The 13433-nt window shown below is 32.0% G+C and overlaps 1 protein-coding gene across 1 annotated transcript; it reads left to right on the top strand.

Moving 5' to 3' along the window:
- The first annotated feature begins 611 nt into the window (after nt 1-611).
- On the top strand, nt 612-12786 carry LOC145242122 (uncharacterized). The gene is made up of 2 exons (XM_080105038.1): nt 612-733; nt 9740-12786. Exon 2 carries the CDS (start codon nt 10782-10784, stop codon nt 12414-12416), a length of 1635 nt encoding a protein of 544 aa, XP_079961164.1. The 5' UTR covers nt 612-733; nt 9740-10781; the 3' UTR covers nt 12417-12786.
- Nucleotides 12787-13433: the final 647 nt, after the last annotated feature.

Genomic DNA, 13433 nt, shown 5'->3' on the forward strand with positions numbered 1-13433 from the left:
CCGTACTTTCACCTAACAATTTATTAAACAAAAGATACCGTAAAAACAATCAATCAAAAACGAAGGAGCAACCGAAAATCAAATTGAAACCGTAATGGTCAAGATAATCATGTATTTATGTCAAATGTAAATTGTAATTAAAATTTTCTAAAAATAGTATCTACAATAACTTTTCAATTTGTTGGAATACGAATTCCAGTTGTCTTTGTACTTTTTTCTAAATAAAAATATTTTCGTTTTAACCTTTTAAATTTGTAATCTCTAATTTTGATAGGAGGATAATTGATTTTAATCCTTTTTATATAAAAAAAAATTTCTAAGTATCATTTTCTGTTTCAGGCTTATTGAAGGTCTATTATGATATTTTTTTTCTTTGTTTAAACAAGAACAATGACTAAACCGGTGTCGACGGTGATCATGTCCCCCGTTTTAAAATATTCTACCTTTGCCTCCAGACATCATAAAGAAAAGTTATGTTGTTCCTATCGTTTTGTTTACAGTTTTAAATATTTAATTTCTAGTATTTCGAAATTCGATGGAACTTCTTTTATATTTAGAGTTCGAAAATTAATAGAATTTTATAAAACAAAAAACATTTTTTTTATTTAAAGTTTTAATCTGTTAATAGTGGATTACCTCCCTTTGAACATTTTTATCTGTCGTTTTAAAATCCCGGCCAGTTTGTACATTCTTCCTCTCTTTCCTTCTCGATTGTTTAAAAAAAAAAAAAAAGGTAAGCTTAATTACTTTACATATTAAATTACATAAAAATACCATGTTTTAGAAAATGTAGAATATTAAAAAAATCTTTTTAGTTTTTTTTATTATTATTATTATTGAGTGTACTTTTAAAAAAGAAAAAGGCCCGAAAAACCCTTTTTAGAAATTCTTATCAGCATCAACGACATTACAATCATCGTCATCGCGCCTCTTTTTTTTTTTAATTCCTTTTATTATTAATCACCTTTCTTTTCTCTGTCGCTCTCTCTTTTATTTTTTTTTATTTTAGTTTTCAGATATCCACGATTTTACAAGATAATGTATACATATTAAATTCTTCTGAATCCATAACTTTTTCTTAGCAAAAGCTTTTTGTTTTAGTATATATAACACGGCCTTTTTTAAAAAAAATATAAAACGAAGGAGCAAGACAGCCAAGACACATATGAAAAAAAGATGAAAGGAAACCGTTGTATTTCATTTTTCGATTCCAATTCAATTAAAAAGAAACATTAACTTATTTTCGTTTTTTAAATTATTATTATTTCCTAAAATAAAAATACGTTTTTTCACCATAAAGAAATGGTCCAATGTTTTTCTAGATAAATTTATATTTTTTGTTGTTCCATAGATGAACGATCCAATCGTATAAAAAGTAAGTTTGTGTATATTTTTGCTCACCGAATCTGTCCGTACAAAAGAAAAACTATTTAAAATATTTCTTTTTTTTTCTTCTGAATTTTAATTTTATTTTCTAAAATAAAAATAAAAAATAGAAACATTGAATAAGATTTCGCATGAAGTAATTAGTTTTAATATAAAAATAAAATGAAACCTTTTTTTATATATAGAAACATAATCGGGAGCGACTGAAATTGATTTTATTTTTAATGTCGCGACTTAATTTCGTTTATTTTATTTGTTATATATATTTTTAATTAAACATTAATTTAAAATCTACTAATATTCATTTATTCAAGTTTTTCTTTAAACTAAAAGGTTATAAAAAGAATCAAATAGTTTGTCAAATCCACAAACAATATTATTAAAAAAAAATCCCACATGGACACAGAAATGCCAGTAAGAAAAACACTGAGGATTTAATTAAAATAAATTCTCAGTGTTTTTCTAAATAAATGTTCACTAACCTTGAAATATCTACTTTTTATCAAATTTTATGTTTATTTTTAATTATAAATATTTCATTTTTTACACAGATAACATTTTACACCTTATATATTTATTTTAACTGATACATAATTCAATTTTGGCTGTAAAAATGTATTAAAAAAAAAAAGGTAAAACTATACAAACACCGTGACAGCGAATTAACCCTACCCCTAACCCTAACCCCTAACCCTAAACCTAACCCTAACCCTAACCCTAAACCCTAACCCTAATCCTAACCCTAACCCTAACGCTGTCACGGTGTTTGTATAATAATACCAAAAAAAAATGAGCACGTATTTTAAATGAGGTACTTGTGTTTTTAAATAGCATTTTCAAGTTAAATTCAATTTTTACGGTATTTTCTGTTTATTTAATTGTTGGGTGAAAGTACAGAATACTTATTAAATGCTCCTCTCCGAATATTAAGAATGGCTTTCTAAACGTTATTTAGAAAGCCAGCACGGTCCATATTCTGCCTAAGTACCAAATGTTATTTTTAAATCTATGACTTGATTTTTTAACTCTAAATTCTGAACAATCTGGTTTTTATAATAAACTTATAAATAAATAAATAAAGTTATATTTTCCTTATTGTTTACTGTTTAAAAGTTTTTTTTTAAATGTCGAAAAGATATTTTATTCATGTAATTATAACTTTAATTGGTGGAAAAAAAAAGTGGGTTTGTATTTGTACACATAGATTCGAAAAAGTTGTCAAAAAACAAATATATAACAAATAAATGTTATCAAAGGCAAGATAAGTTATTTTTCTACCTAACTGGATATCTTTTCAGTGTTTTTATTTAATGTAACATGTTTATTCAGCTCGAAGAACATACTGTGCTTACCGATACATTGGAAAATTCAAAATGGCACCCGACTCTCCTTTTAACACGGTAAGTTTGGGAAAAGGTGTTATAAATATAAAACTAGACAAAATACTGTTAGAAACTCGCTCAATATGTGTTACCGTGACATAGGTTGACATATATTCGGTGGGTTTTTAATAGTATTTTGTCTAGTTTATTATTTATAACACCTTTTCCCACACTTACCGTGTTAAAGAGAACGTCAGGCGCGATTTTGAATTTTCCAATACATCGGTAAACACTTTATGCTTTTCCAGCTGAATAAACATGTTACATTAAATAAAAACACGAAAAATATATCCAATTTGGAAGAAAAGTATCTTATCTTTGATAACATTTATTTGTTATATATTTGTTTTTTGACAACTTTTTCGAGTGTACAGTAATACAAACCCAATTACTAACCTGTTTCGATTTAAACTTTCAGGAATATATAAATTACAATTTTTTTTATTTATATCATCAAAACAATAAATCATTTTTTTTTTTTTTTTTAACTATTACCTACATATATATTACCCATCCTATTTACCATTTTTGTACTATTACCTACATATATATTACCCGTCCTATTTACCATTTTTGTACTATTACCTACATATATATTACCTGTCCTGTTTACCATTTTTGTACTATTACCTACATATATATTACCCGTCCTATTTACCATTTTTGTACTATTACCTACATATATATTACCTGTCCTATTTACCATTTTTGTACTATTACCTACATATATATTACCCATCCTATTTACCATTTTTGTACTATTACCTACATATATATTACCCATCCTATTTACCATTTTTGTACTATTACCTACATATATATTACCTGTCCTATTTACCATTTTTGTACTATTACCTACATATATATTACCTGTCATATTTACCATTTTTGTACTATTACCTACATATATATTGCCCATCCTATTTACCATTTTTGTACTATTACCTACATATATATTACCCATCCTATTTACCATTTTTTTACTATTACCTACATATATATTACCCATCCTATTTACCATTTTTGTACTATTACCTACATATATATTACCCGTCCTATTTACCATTTTTGTACTATTACCTACATATATATTACCCGTCCTATTTACCATTTTTGTACTATTACCTACATATATATTACCCATCCTATTTACCATTTTTGTACTATTACCTACATATATGTATTACCCATCCTATTTACCATTTTTGTACTATTACCTACATATATATTACCTGTCATATTTACCATTTTTGTACTATTACCTACATATATATTACCCATCCTATTTACCATTTTTGTACTATTACCTACATATATATTACCCGTCCTATTTACCATTTTTGTACTATTACCTACATATATATTACCCATCCTATTTACCATTTATGTACTATTACCTATATATATATTACCTGTCATATTTACCATTTTTGTACTATTACCTACGTATATATTACCCATCCTATTTACCATTTTTGTACTATTACCTACGTATATATTACCCATCCTATTTACCATTTTTGTACTATTACCTACATATATATTACCTGTCATATTTACCATTTTTGTACTATTACCTACATATATATTTCCCATCCTATTTACCATTTTTGTACTATTACCTACATATATATTACCCGTCCTATTTACCATTTTTGTACTATTACCTACATATATATTACCCGTCCTATTTACCATTTTTGTACTATTACCTACATATATATTACCCATCCTATTTACCATTTTTGTACTATTACCTACATATATATTACCCGTCCTATTTACCATTTCTTTACTATTACCTACATATATATTACCCGTCTTATTTACCATTTTTGTACTATTACCTACATATATATTACCGGTCCTATTTACCATTTTTGTACTATTACCTACATATATATTACCCGTCCTATTTACCATTTTTGTACTATTACCTACATATATATTACCCATCCTATTTACCATTTTTGTACTATTACCTACATATATATTACCCGTCCTATTTACCATTTTTTTACTATTACCTACATATATATTACCCGTCCTATTTACCATTTTTGTACTATTACCTACATATATATTACCCGTCCTATTTACCATTTTTGTACTATTACCTACATATATATTACCCGTCCTATTTACCATTTTTGTACTATTACCTACATATATATTACCCGTCCTATTTACCATTTTTGTACTATTACCTACATATATATTACCCATCCTATTTACCATTTTTGTACTATTACCTACATATATATTACCCGTCCTATTTACCATTTTTTTACTATTACCTACATATATATTACCCGTCCTATTTACCATTTTTTTACTATTACCTACATATATATTACCCGTCCTATTTACCATTTTTGTACTATTACCTACATATATATTACCCATCCTATTTACCATTTTTGTACTATTACCTACATATATGTATTACCCATCCTATTTACCCATATATATTGTATCTATTTTTAATTACTAGTTATCATTATTATCCTATTCCTTCATTCCCATTTCATATCTAAATGTCATTAAGCCAGTTTTTTCTATATTTGCGTCTTGTATAATTTTGGCCCTTCTCCTCTTGTGATGAGAAGCATTTAGCTTCAAAATACCGTGGTCTAAAGAGTTTTTGTTTTTTTCTTAATTTTCCTTTTAAGTTTTTCTTATTGTTCTGACGAGATAAAATTTTTATTTCTCATCTTTTATTTAATATATATATATATATAAACATATCGACCCATAACTTCAGTTACATAATTTATTTTCACACATTTTGTTTTACCATAAGTAATGATTTTTGATTGCTTTAAAGAAAGCTTGAATGCTTCATAATGTGTCTTAGATTTTTACACTTAAAAAAAAATATATATATTTTTGTTGTTGGAGATGGGGCATCCTACTGGATGCTAGACATTCACTTGTTATTTCAGAAACTCCATCTGAGAGATTTTTAAAAAAAATTCTAATTGTCTCTTTAATTGCAATTGTTTGTGTGTGTCTCTCTCTCTCTCTCTCTTGCACATGGTTCACTGGATATATTTACCAGGTAGATTTTGACATTCTTTGTCATGATTTCCATCGCTCCTATAATTACTAGTATGATGGAGATATTAAGATTTCATTTTTTTCCCCCCTTTATGTCATGCATAATGACATTGGTATTTTGTCATTTTCTCTTTCTCTGCTCTGTTTAAATCAGCATCATTAAGGACACTGACTTCAACTAGGGTTACTGTTTTCTCCTTGTCCCATATCACTATGTCAGGTTTCACAGCTTCATTTTCCAGGTATGTAACTGTAGGAATTGCATAGTCATAGTGGATGGTGTATGACTTATTTCCAACTGTTATTTCTGGTAAACATGTTCCCAGGACTTGCTGCTGCATTAGATATTCAACTTTTTACAGATGGTCCAATGGAGATATTTACATGCTTCATTATGTTGCATTGTAGCCAGAACACTCGTTTGGCTAAAACCACTATCAATAATTTCCCCCACTCTTTATCTGTGCCTAAACCTAAACATAGATTCCATGAACAAAGCTTCATTCTTAGAACTGCATGCCTGTGGAACTCTCTTCCGTTTACCTGCTTTCCAGATGACTACAATATGGCTATCTTCAAGTCCAATGTAAACAAGTTCTTGATGAGCCGTTCCCCTTAAGTAATCCAATTTTACCAAATTTGTACTTCTAACGATTACTATGATATTGTCCTTTTGACCACTGTACAGTCTTTAACCCTTATCCTCGAGCGGCCTCTGGGCCTTGATAAGTGGTGATTCCCTTGTAAACAAACAAAAAAAAAAAGCCTAACTGGATGTTCGGTGGCTCTGCATTTGCCATATAATGATTCTAGCTCGGATTTATCTAAAATTATTCAGTAATTTGTCAGATGTGATAAAAAAAAAAAAAAGAAAGAAAAACACCTGCCCTCTGATATTCTTTTTGCTGAAGATAGTGAAACCGGTTTAATATAAAAGCAAAAAATTCTGATTTAAAACGCTAACCTGTTAGTGCACATTTAATTTAAAATAGTGCTTGTTCAGAATTCCCTGTATATTAAAAAAATAAATAAAGGAAAATCTGTATGATGTATGTACTTGTTACAGAAAGAAAATGTTATATTCCAAAAATCATGTAAATTGATCAAGTAGTTTTATTTTTATAAAGAAAATCATTTTAAAGCAAATTTTTATTTTTATTTTGCTATGGCTTTCTAAAATCTAGTCAGTTTGAATTATTTGGAGTTATCTCCCTTGTTTTCAAGATTGCTATGCTATATAGTTGCTTTTAGCTTTGTCACCAAAATTTGATTTTCTTATTTAAAAATAAAACTACTTGAATAATTTACAAAATTTTTGGTGCCATGGATACATACATCATACAGATTTTTGTTTTGTTTTGTTTTTTAATATCAGGGCAAATTTCGACACGTGCTTCAAAAAATTATTAAACTTGAGATCTATCTAGCAATTCTAATATGACTGAAATTTTTCTATATACATTTTCTGCTGCTATTGTCTACTAGCAGGAGGTGCCCAGCCTTGCCAGATCCTATCATAAAATATGCTTAAATATAATGAATTTTATGCATATTTTATTCATTATTACAGAGCTAATTCTAAAGTTTAAAAAAAAAAAAATATTTGGGTGCCATCAGGTAGAATCAAACTCAAATCATTTAGCGCACCAGCCATGTTTCCTACCATTTGAGCTATCGACAGATAAATATAAATAAAAAAGATTGAAAATTAGACCAATTCTAGCTATGAATGAATTTGCACATGCACAAAACTAACAGAAATATATATGCAAGTTGAAACGAACATTTTGCATTTCAAATTGCAGACATATTTCTGTATGCTTTATTCACCAACCTAAACAAAGATTTTACTCGTTATAAATCATCCTTGGTGTAAGATTACTATTTCCTGTTAATTTCAGTGTTATTTGACGAGTAGTTTAAGAGTTTATTGGTTATGGCCGTTTTATTTATATAGATGTAAAACGTTGATACCCTTCACCTGCTTCACCCAGTAATTTTTGTTTCACTTGAAGCGACTGGTTTTTATCTGGCTTTGGTTAGTTTTTCCCATCAGTTAGAATACAAACCGAACTGCTTGAGGGAGACTTTCAGATGGTCCTAGAACCATTTCCGTTGTCCTCCTGTGGGTCTTTTTTTTTTTTTTCTTTGGACACTGTAAAGGAGCTGTTTTTGGGAGCCTTGAATCAGGCATGGGGCATATATGACCTGCTCAACGATCCTGGCACTGGTATGTACTGATGGAAGGTTTGACCGAGCTAAAACTTTTATGCCTTGCATCTTGTCTTGCCACTTGGTTTTCAACAGTCTACAGAGGCAGGTCATATGGAAATGGTTCAGCTTCTATATGTAATATTCGTTCTGTCTAACATGAAGGGGTGTATATTATGTATGTGTGTCTAAACTCTTGCATCGTCTTGTAGTATAAAACTTACAACAACAGATACATCTTAACAACGGACATGTAACATGTACAACAGAAAAATCAAATAAGAGTTCTTTAAGGTTATAATATCAGGCCAATTAGAGAAACATACCTGGTCTGTCACTGATTTTGTTTGATGGATTCTTAGGAAAAGCTGCAAAGAAGGTTCAATCCCAATGAATCAACAAATTTTGGGTTGTCTTTCCAGCAACTTTATTACGGATGTTCCCCATTGGCACGTTGCAGCACTGGTCCTAGATTAATGCATTTTGATCCCCTCTACTGGGAGACATCACTGTCCACGAACCGTTTTTCTCTCTCACTCGCTCCTGATCTCTGACTGATCAAATCATGCGTGTCTTTTCCAAATTCTACTTAAAATCCACGTCACTTTAAAGACTACGTGAAGCTATCAACCTATTTTTAAATTATTGTTTGTTCTAGCATCCTTTTCTAGTAAACATCTTAACGTAAATATTTTTCTCTGTAAATATTGATTTTGCTATGATAACATTCTATTTTTACAAATATTACAACAATCGGTGACAAGCAGTGTTGCCCTGTTAACATCTAACACTTGTTTTCTCTCTCTCTCTATCTATCTATCTCTCATATATACATATTAGCAAAAGTACCCATCGTTGACTGGGTTTAAAAACAGCCTACAGAAAATGGACTCTGATTTATGAAAGTATGATAGATTATGAAAAGGAAGGGTTGTAAAGAGATAGCTTCGAATTTGGGGGTATCAAAACCAAAGCAAAATATGATGAAAGTAAAAATAAAATAGATAAATCCCATAATTTATTATACCATACCTGTTCACACTGAAACACTTATCACAATATTCTGTGGATCTATATTAAAAAACCTTGTTAAACTTTGTGACATATTTCCATTCTATGGAGGTCAGGCGCGAACAAACACCCCATAATTTTATTATACCATATTTCTTCAAGCTGAAACATAATTATCAAAGTATACTTACGCAGATAGATATGAAAAGTCTTTATTAAAGTTTGTGTCTATTTCCATTCTATGGAGGCCAGGCGCGAATGCAGACCCCACAATTTTATTATACCATCCCTATTTAAGTTAAAACATACTTATCCAAGTATTATAATGTACATCTATATAAAAAACACTTGTAAACGTTTTTTTTTTTTAAATTTTTAAACTTTTTATTTCCATAGTTTGTGGACCCAAGCGCATATGCAGACCCCATGATTTTAATGAATCATCATTATGCCAGATCAAACATACCCATTCCTGTGTCTCGATACATCTATCATTATATGTGATCAGTTTTCTATAATAGTCAACCATATAGGAGCCTATTCGTGACCAGACACACACACAGACATTCAGCTTTATATTGTAGATATATATATATATAATATACACACACAAAATAATTGGATAATCCAGAATAGGTTTGTGATGCTGCAAAACAAATCACATGTTAATTTATTCTTATCTCTTTCAGATCCTTCTTCATCTTTTGAGAGATTGCAGCCATCTTTATGGAATCTACAAATCTCATCTTTTTTGTTGCCTTACATTGACGATCGGTCACATGGCACTGTTTTTAACAACTTTGCCTCTGAAAATATGTAAGTAATCTCTCGGTGACCAACTGATCTTGTGTCTGGGATCATTTGTTTATTTTGTTTCCTCCTTCTTTTTGGACTCTCTAGTTGAGATATCGCTAATGCAATCCAGAGTTGCTGATTTAAAGGTTGCTGAGAAGAATCACTTCATGAGCCCCTCAATGTTTTTTCTTTCTATTAAATTTTAAAAGGTTTCAATTATATACTTGAAATTTTTGTCTGGAAAAAAAAAAAAAAAAAAATATTGTGACTCTGAAGTCTGGTGAGAAAAAAAAAAGAAAATTTGAAAGCATATTTCTCCAGACAATTGTTTTATTTGTTATATCTGATTCTTAAAGAACATTGAAAAAACAAAAAATTACCATTTGACATAAAAAACAAAAAAGTTGAAGCTTAACCAAAAAATGGCCGATGACTGTCGTCTGAAAATGCACTTTTAACATAAAATTTTATGTATTTTGAAGAGATTTTTTTTTTTTTTTTTTTAATGGCATTTTCAATTTAAAAATACAAAAAATAAACATTTTTATATAAATTGAACACCTGTTATAAGTCAAAATATTGAAATGAACATTGGTGGAAACATTTACAAAGAATTATCTTTTTGAAAACGTTAATGAAAATTCCTTCAAATAAAAATGGAAGGAAAAGAAGAAATGCTATCCTAAATAACTTGAATTGTTTGGGTTTGGGCAGAAACAAAACAAAAAAAAATTGTAAAATAATTTTAAAACAAATGCAACTTTTGCTAAAGAAGCAAATTGTCAAAAATTAGAAACTAAAAAAAAAAAAAAAAATTTCTTAAATTTTTGTCGGATACTTTTTTTTTTCTATTTTATGAATTTGCTGTCTGTGCTCATTTAAAAATCATCACCCATGCAGGTTTTCTGTAGCTTGTAGCCCATTCAACCTGCAACAATGTACCCTTCACAATCCGGTGTCTATCAATCGGTAGGTACTGCTGCTCAGCAACCATTCCAGTACAACAATTGTAGCAAGATGTACTCTGAGAGCCCCGTCCACAACGGACCTTCTCCTGGCCGGCCGAAACTTGGCTCTGATAATGGAGATAATGGCCCCACTGGTCATGGTCACCAGAGCATGCAATCTGTCGGCGGGAATAGCAACGGTAGTGATGACCCTGTTGGGAACAACCACGGTGGGGACGGCAGCAATAGCAGCAACCCTGATACGGATCACCTCCAGCCACGTATGGCCACGCCCTTGGGGGGTGCGGTTAGTTATGGGATCTATACAGGCTACAGCAGCCGCAAGCCGTATCGCTGTAATGTGTGCCGGAAAGGCTTCTCGGTGAAGGCGAACTTACACAAGCACGAGTTAATGGCGGACGAAGAGAAACACTTTTACTGCACAATGTGCCACAAGGCATTTAGCCAACGCGAGAAACTGACCAACCATCTTCGTACGCACTCGGGGGTCAGGCCGTACACATGTAATGTTTGTGGGAAGTCGTTTGGCCAGCGCACTCACCTTACGACCCATTCGCGTATTCATACTGGAATCCGCCCATATGCTTGCAGCCAGTGCCCCAAGCGATTTAGTCAGAAGGATCACCTGGTCAACCACAGCCGTACCCACAGCGGCGAGAAGCCGTTTCTCTGCATGATTTGCCAGAAGTCGTTTTCGCAGCGTGCTCACCTGAAGAAGCACAGCCAGGCCCACCTGTCGTCCCCAGGGGGTGGTATCTCGGCCATCGGGAACACCAACAATAGTGGGGCTTGCCACCAAGAGTCCTGCAAATCTGGTAATCCCGGCCACCATCATAATCATCATCACCACCACGGCCATAATCATAATCACAGTCATGGTCATAATCACAACCACGGCCACGGTCACCATAACCATGGTCACAATCACCATCACCATGGCCACAATCACCATCATCATCATGACCAGCAACCACATCACCACCATCAACATCACCACCACCAGCAGCCGTGTCATAGCCAGAATGCACCGGCGGCCACCTCACCTAACTGCGGTCATGGAAATACCCACCACAAAACTACTCCATGCAAATCTAGTGGAACACCATCTCACCACCATCATCAACACCATGGCCACCACCACCAACATCATCAGCATCATAACAGTGGCAACCATCACCACCATCATCATCAGGATCATGATCATCAGCAACATGATCACCATCAAACTCACGATCATCACCAACAACATGACCACCACCAATCACATGATCACCACGAGCATCACCGTCAGCATGACCATCACCATCAGCACCAGCAACAACCCCAGTCACAACCACCTCCACCGCAGCAGCCTCAGCAACAACAACAACAACAACAACAACAGCAACAGCAGCAGCAACATAATACTTCGACTGCATCAGTGCCACCCCCACCACAACAGCCCTCCCCTGTGCCAGCAAATCTTGCAACCTGGCGACCGGCGGCAGCCACGAGTTCCAACTACGGTGACTGGACATCCGGTTCTGCAGCTGCGTCAGCTCTGACGACTCCCTGGACCCCTGGATGGACTGATGTCAGTGCCCAGGGAAGACAGCGAGAGTGAATTCGAGCTTTGACCACCACCCGGCCACTTTTTTTTTACAAATTGTGGGTAAAAAAAAGAAGGAAAAAAAGGCTTAAAACAAAATAATGTAAAACCTTTAACACAGTGAGTCAAAGTTATCGGTCAATTAAAGAGAGAAATTGTGAAATATCAAAACGTTTGTTGCCAAAAATTATTTCAAAGTTTTTTTGGGTTTTTTTTTTTTTTTAAGCAAATGGGCTCAAGTATTTCTAAATGCTGACAAATATTTTGAGCTATTATTCAAATTTTAAAAAGAAAAAAAAAAAAAATTCCATAAATGCCTAGCCATAATGTTAAAAAAATATTATGGTTCTGTTGTGACCACACATTTATAGTCAGAAACGAATTTCTTACATCCTGCCACAAGGATTGAAAAAAAAAAAAAAAAAAAAGTATCCATCTTTCATGAAAAAATTCTAAAAAAAAAAAAAAAATCGTATCTCACACACACACACACACACACACACACACACACACACACACACACACACACACATATGAATATGTATGTATTATGTGTACATGTACAAATTATTTTTTCCATAAAAATGTTTTTTTTTTTAATGCCAATACCCCTCCTCCCAGTCTCTTCATAAAAAAAACTGGCCTTATTAAGGTTGATTCTAGTGATTAATCTCTTGGATAAACATCTCAAAACCTTAGTGTATACTATAGTATACATCTCTTCTATCATTACACCTTTTTAATTTTTTACGTAAATATGTATATATGCACAAATCCACTGACTGTAGTTTCTCCAGTCCTAAACTGACCATTCTAGTCTTGGTGTGGTCCACATTTTGAAAATAACCTTTATTAGCTTTATTTACGTTTCCTGTCTGTCTGTATAATACTCTTTGTTTTTGTTTTTTTTGTTTTTTTAATAAGAATTTACACCGGAGGAGTGGGGATGAGTATTGATATATATTAAAAAAAATCTTGAGGATTTTTTTTCTTTTTTCAGTTTAAAAAAGAAATTCAACCCTTTCTAGTTAA

Source organism: Euprymna scolopes, chromosome 21 (assembly GCF_053919585.1).
Source record: "Euprymna scolopes isolate OS-2025 chromosome 21, ASM5391958v1, whole genome shotgun sequence".
Classification (NCBI taxonomy): Eukaryota; Metazoa; Mollusca; class Cephalopoda; order Sepiida; family Sepiolidae; genus Euprymna; species Euprymna scolopes.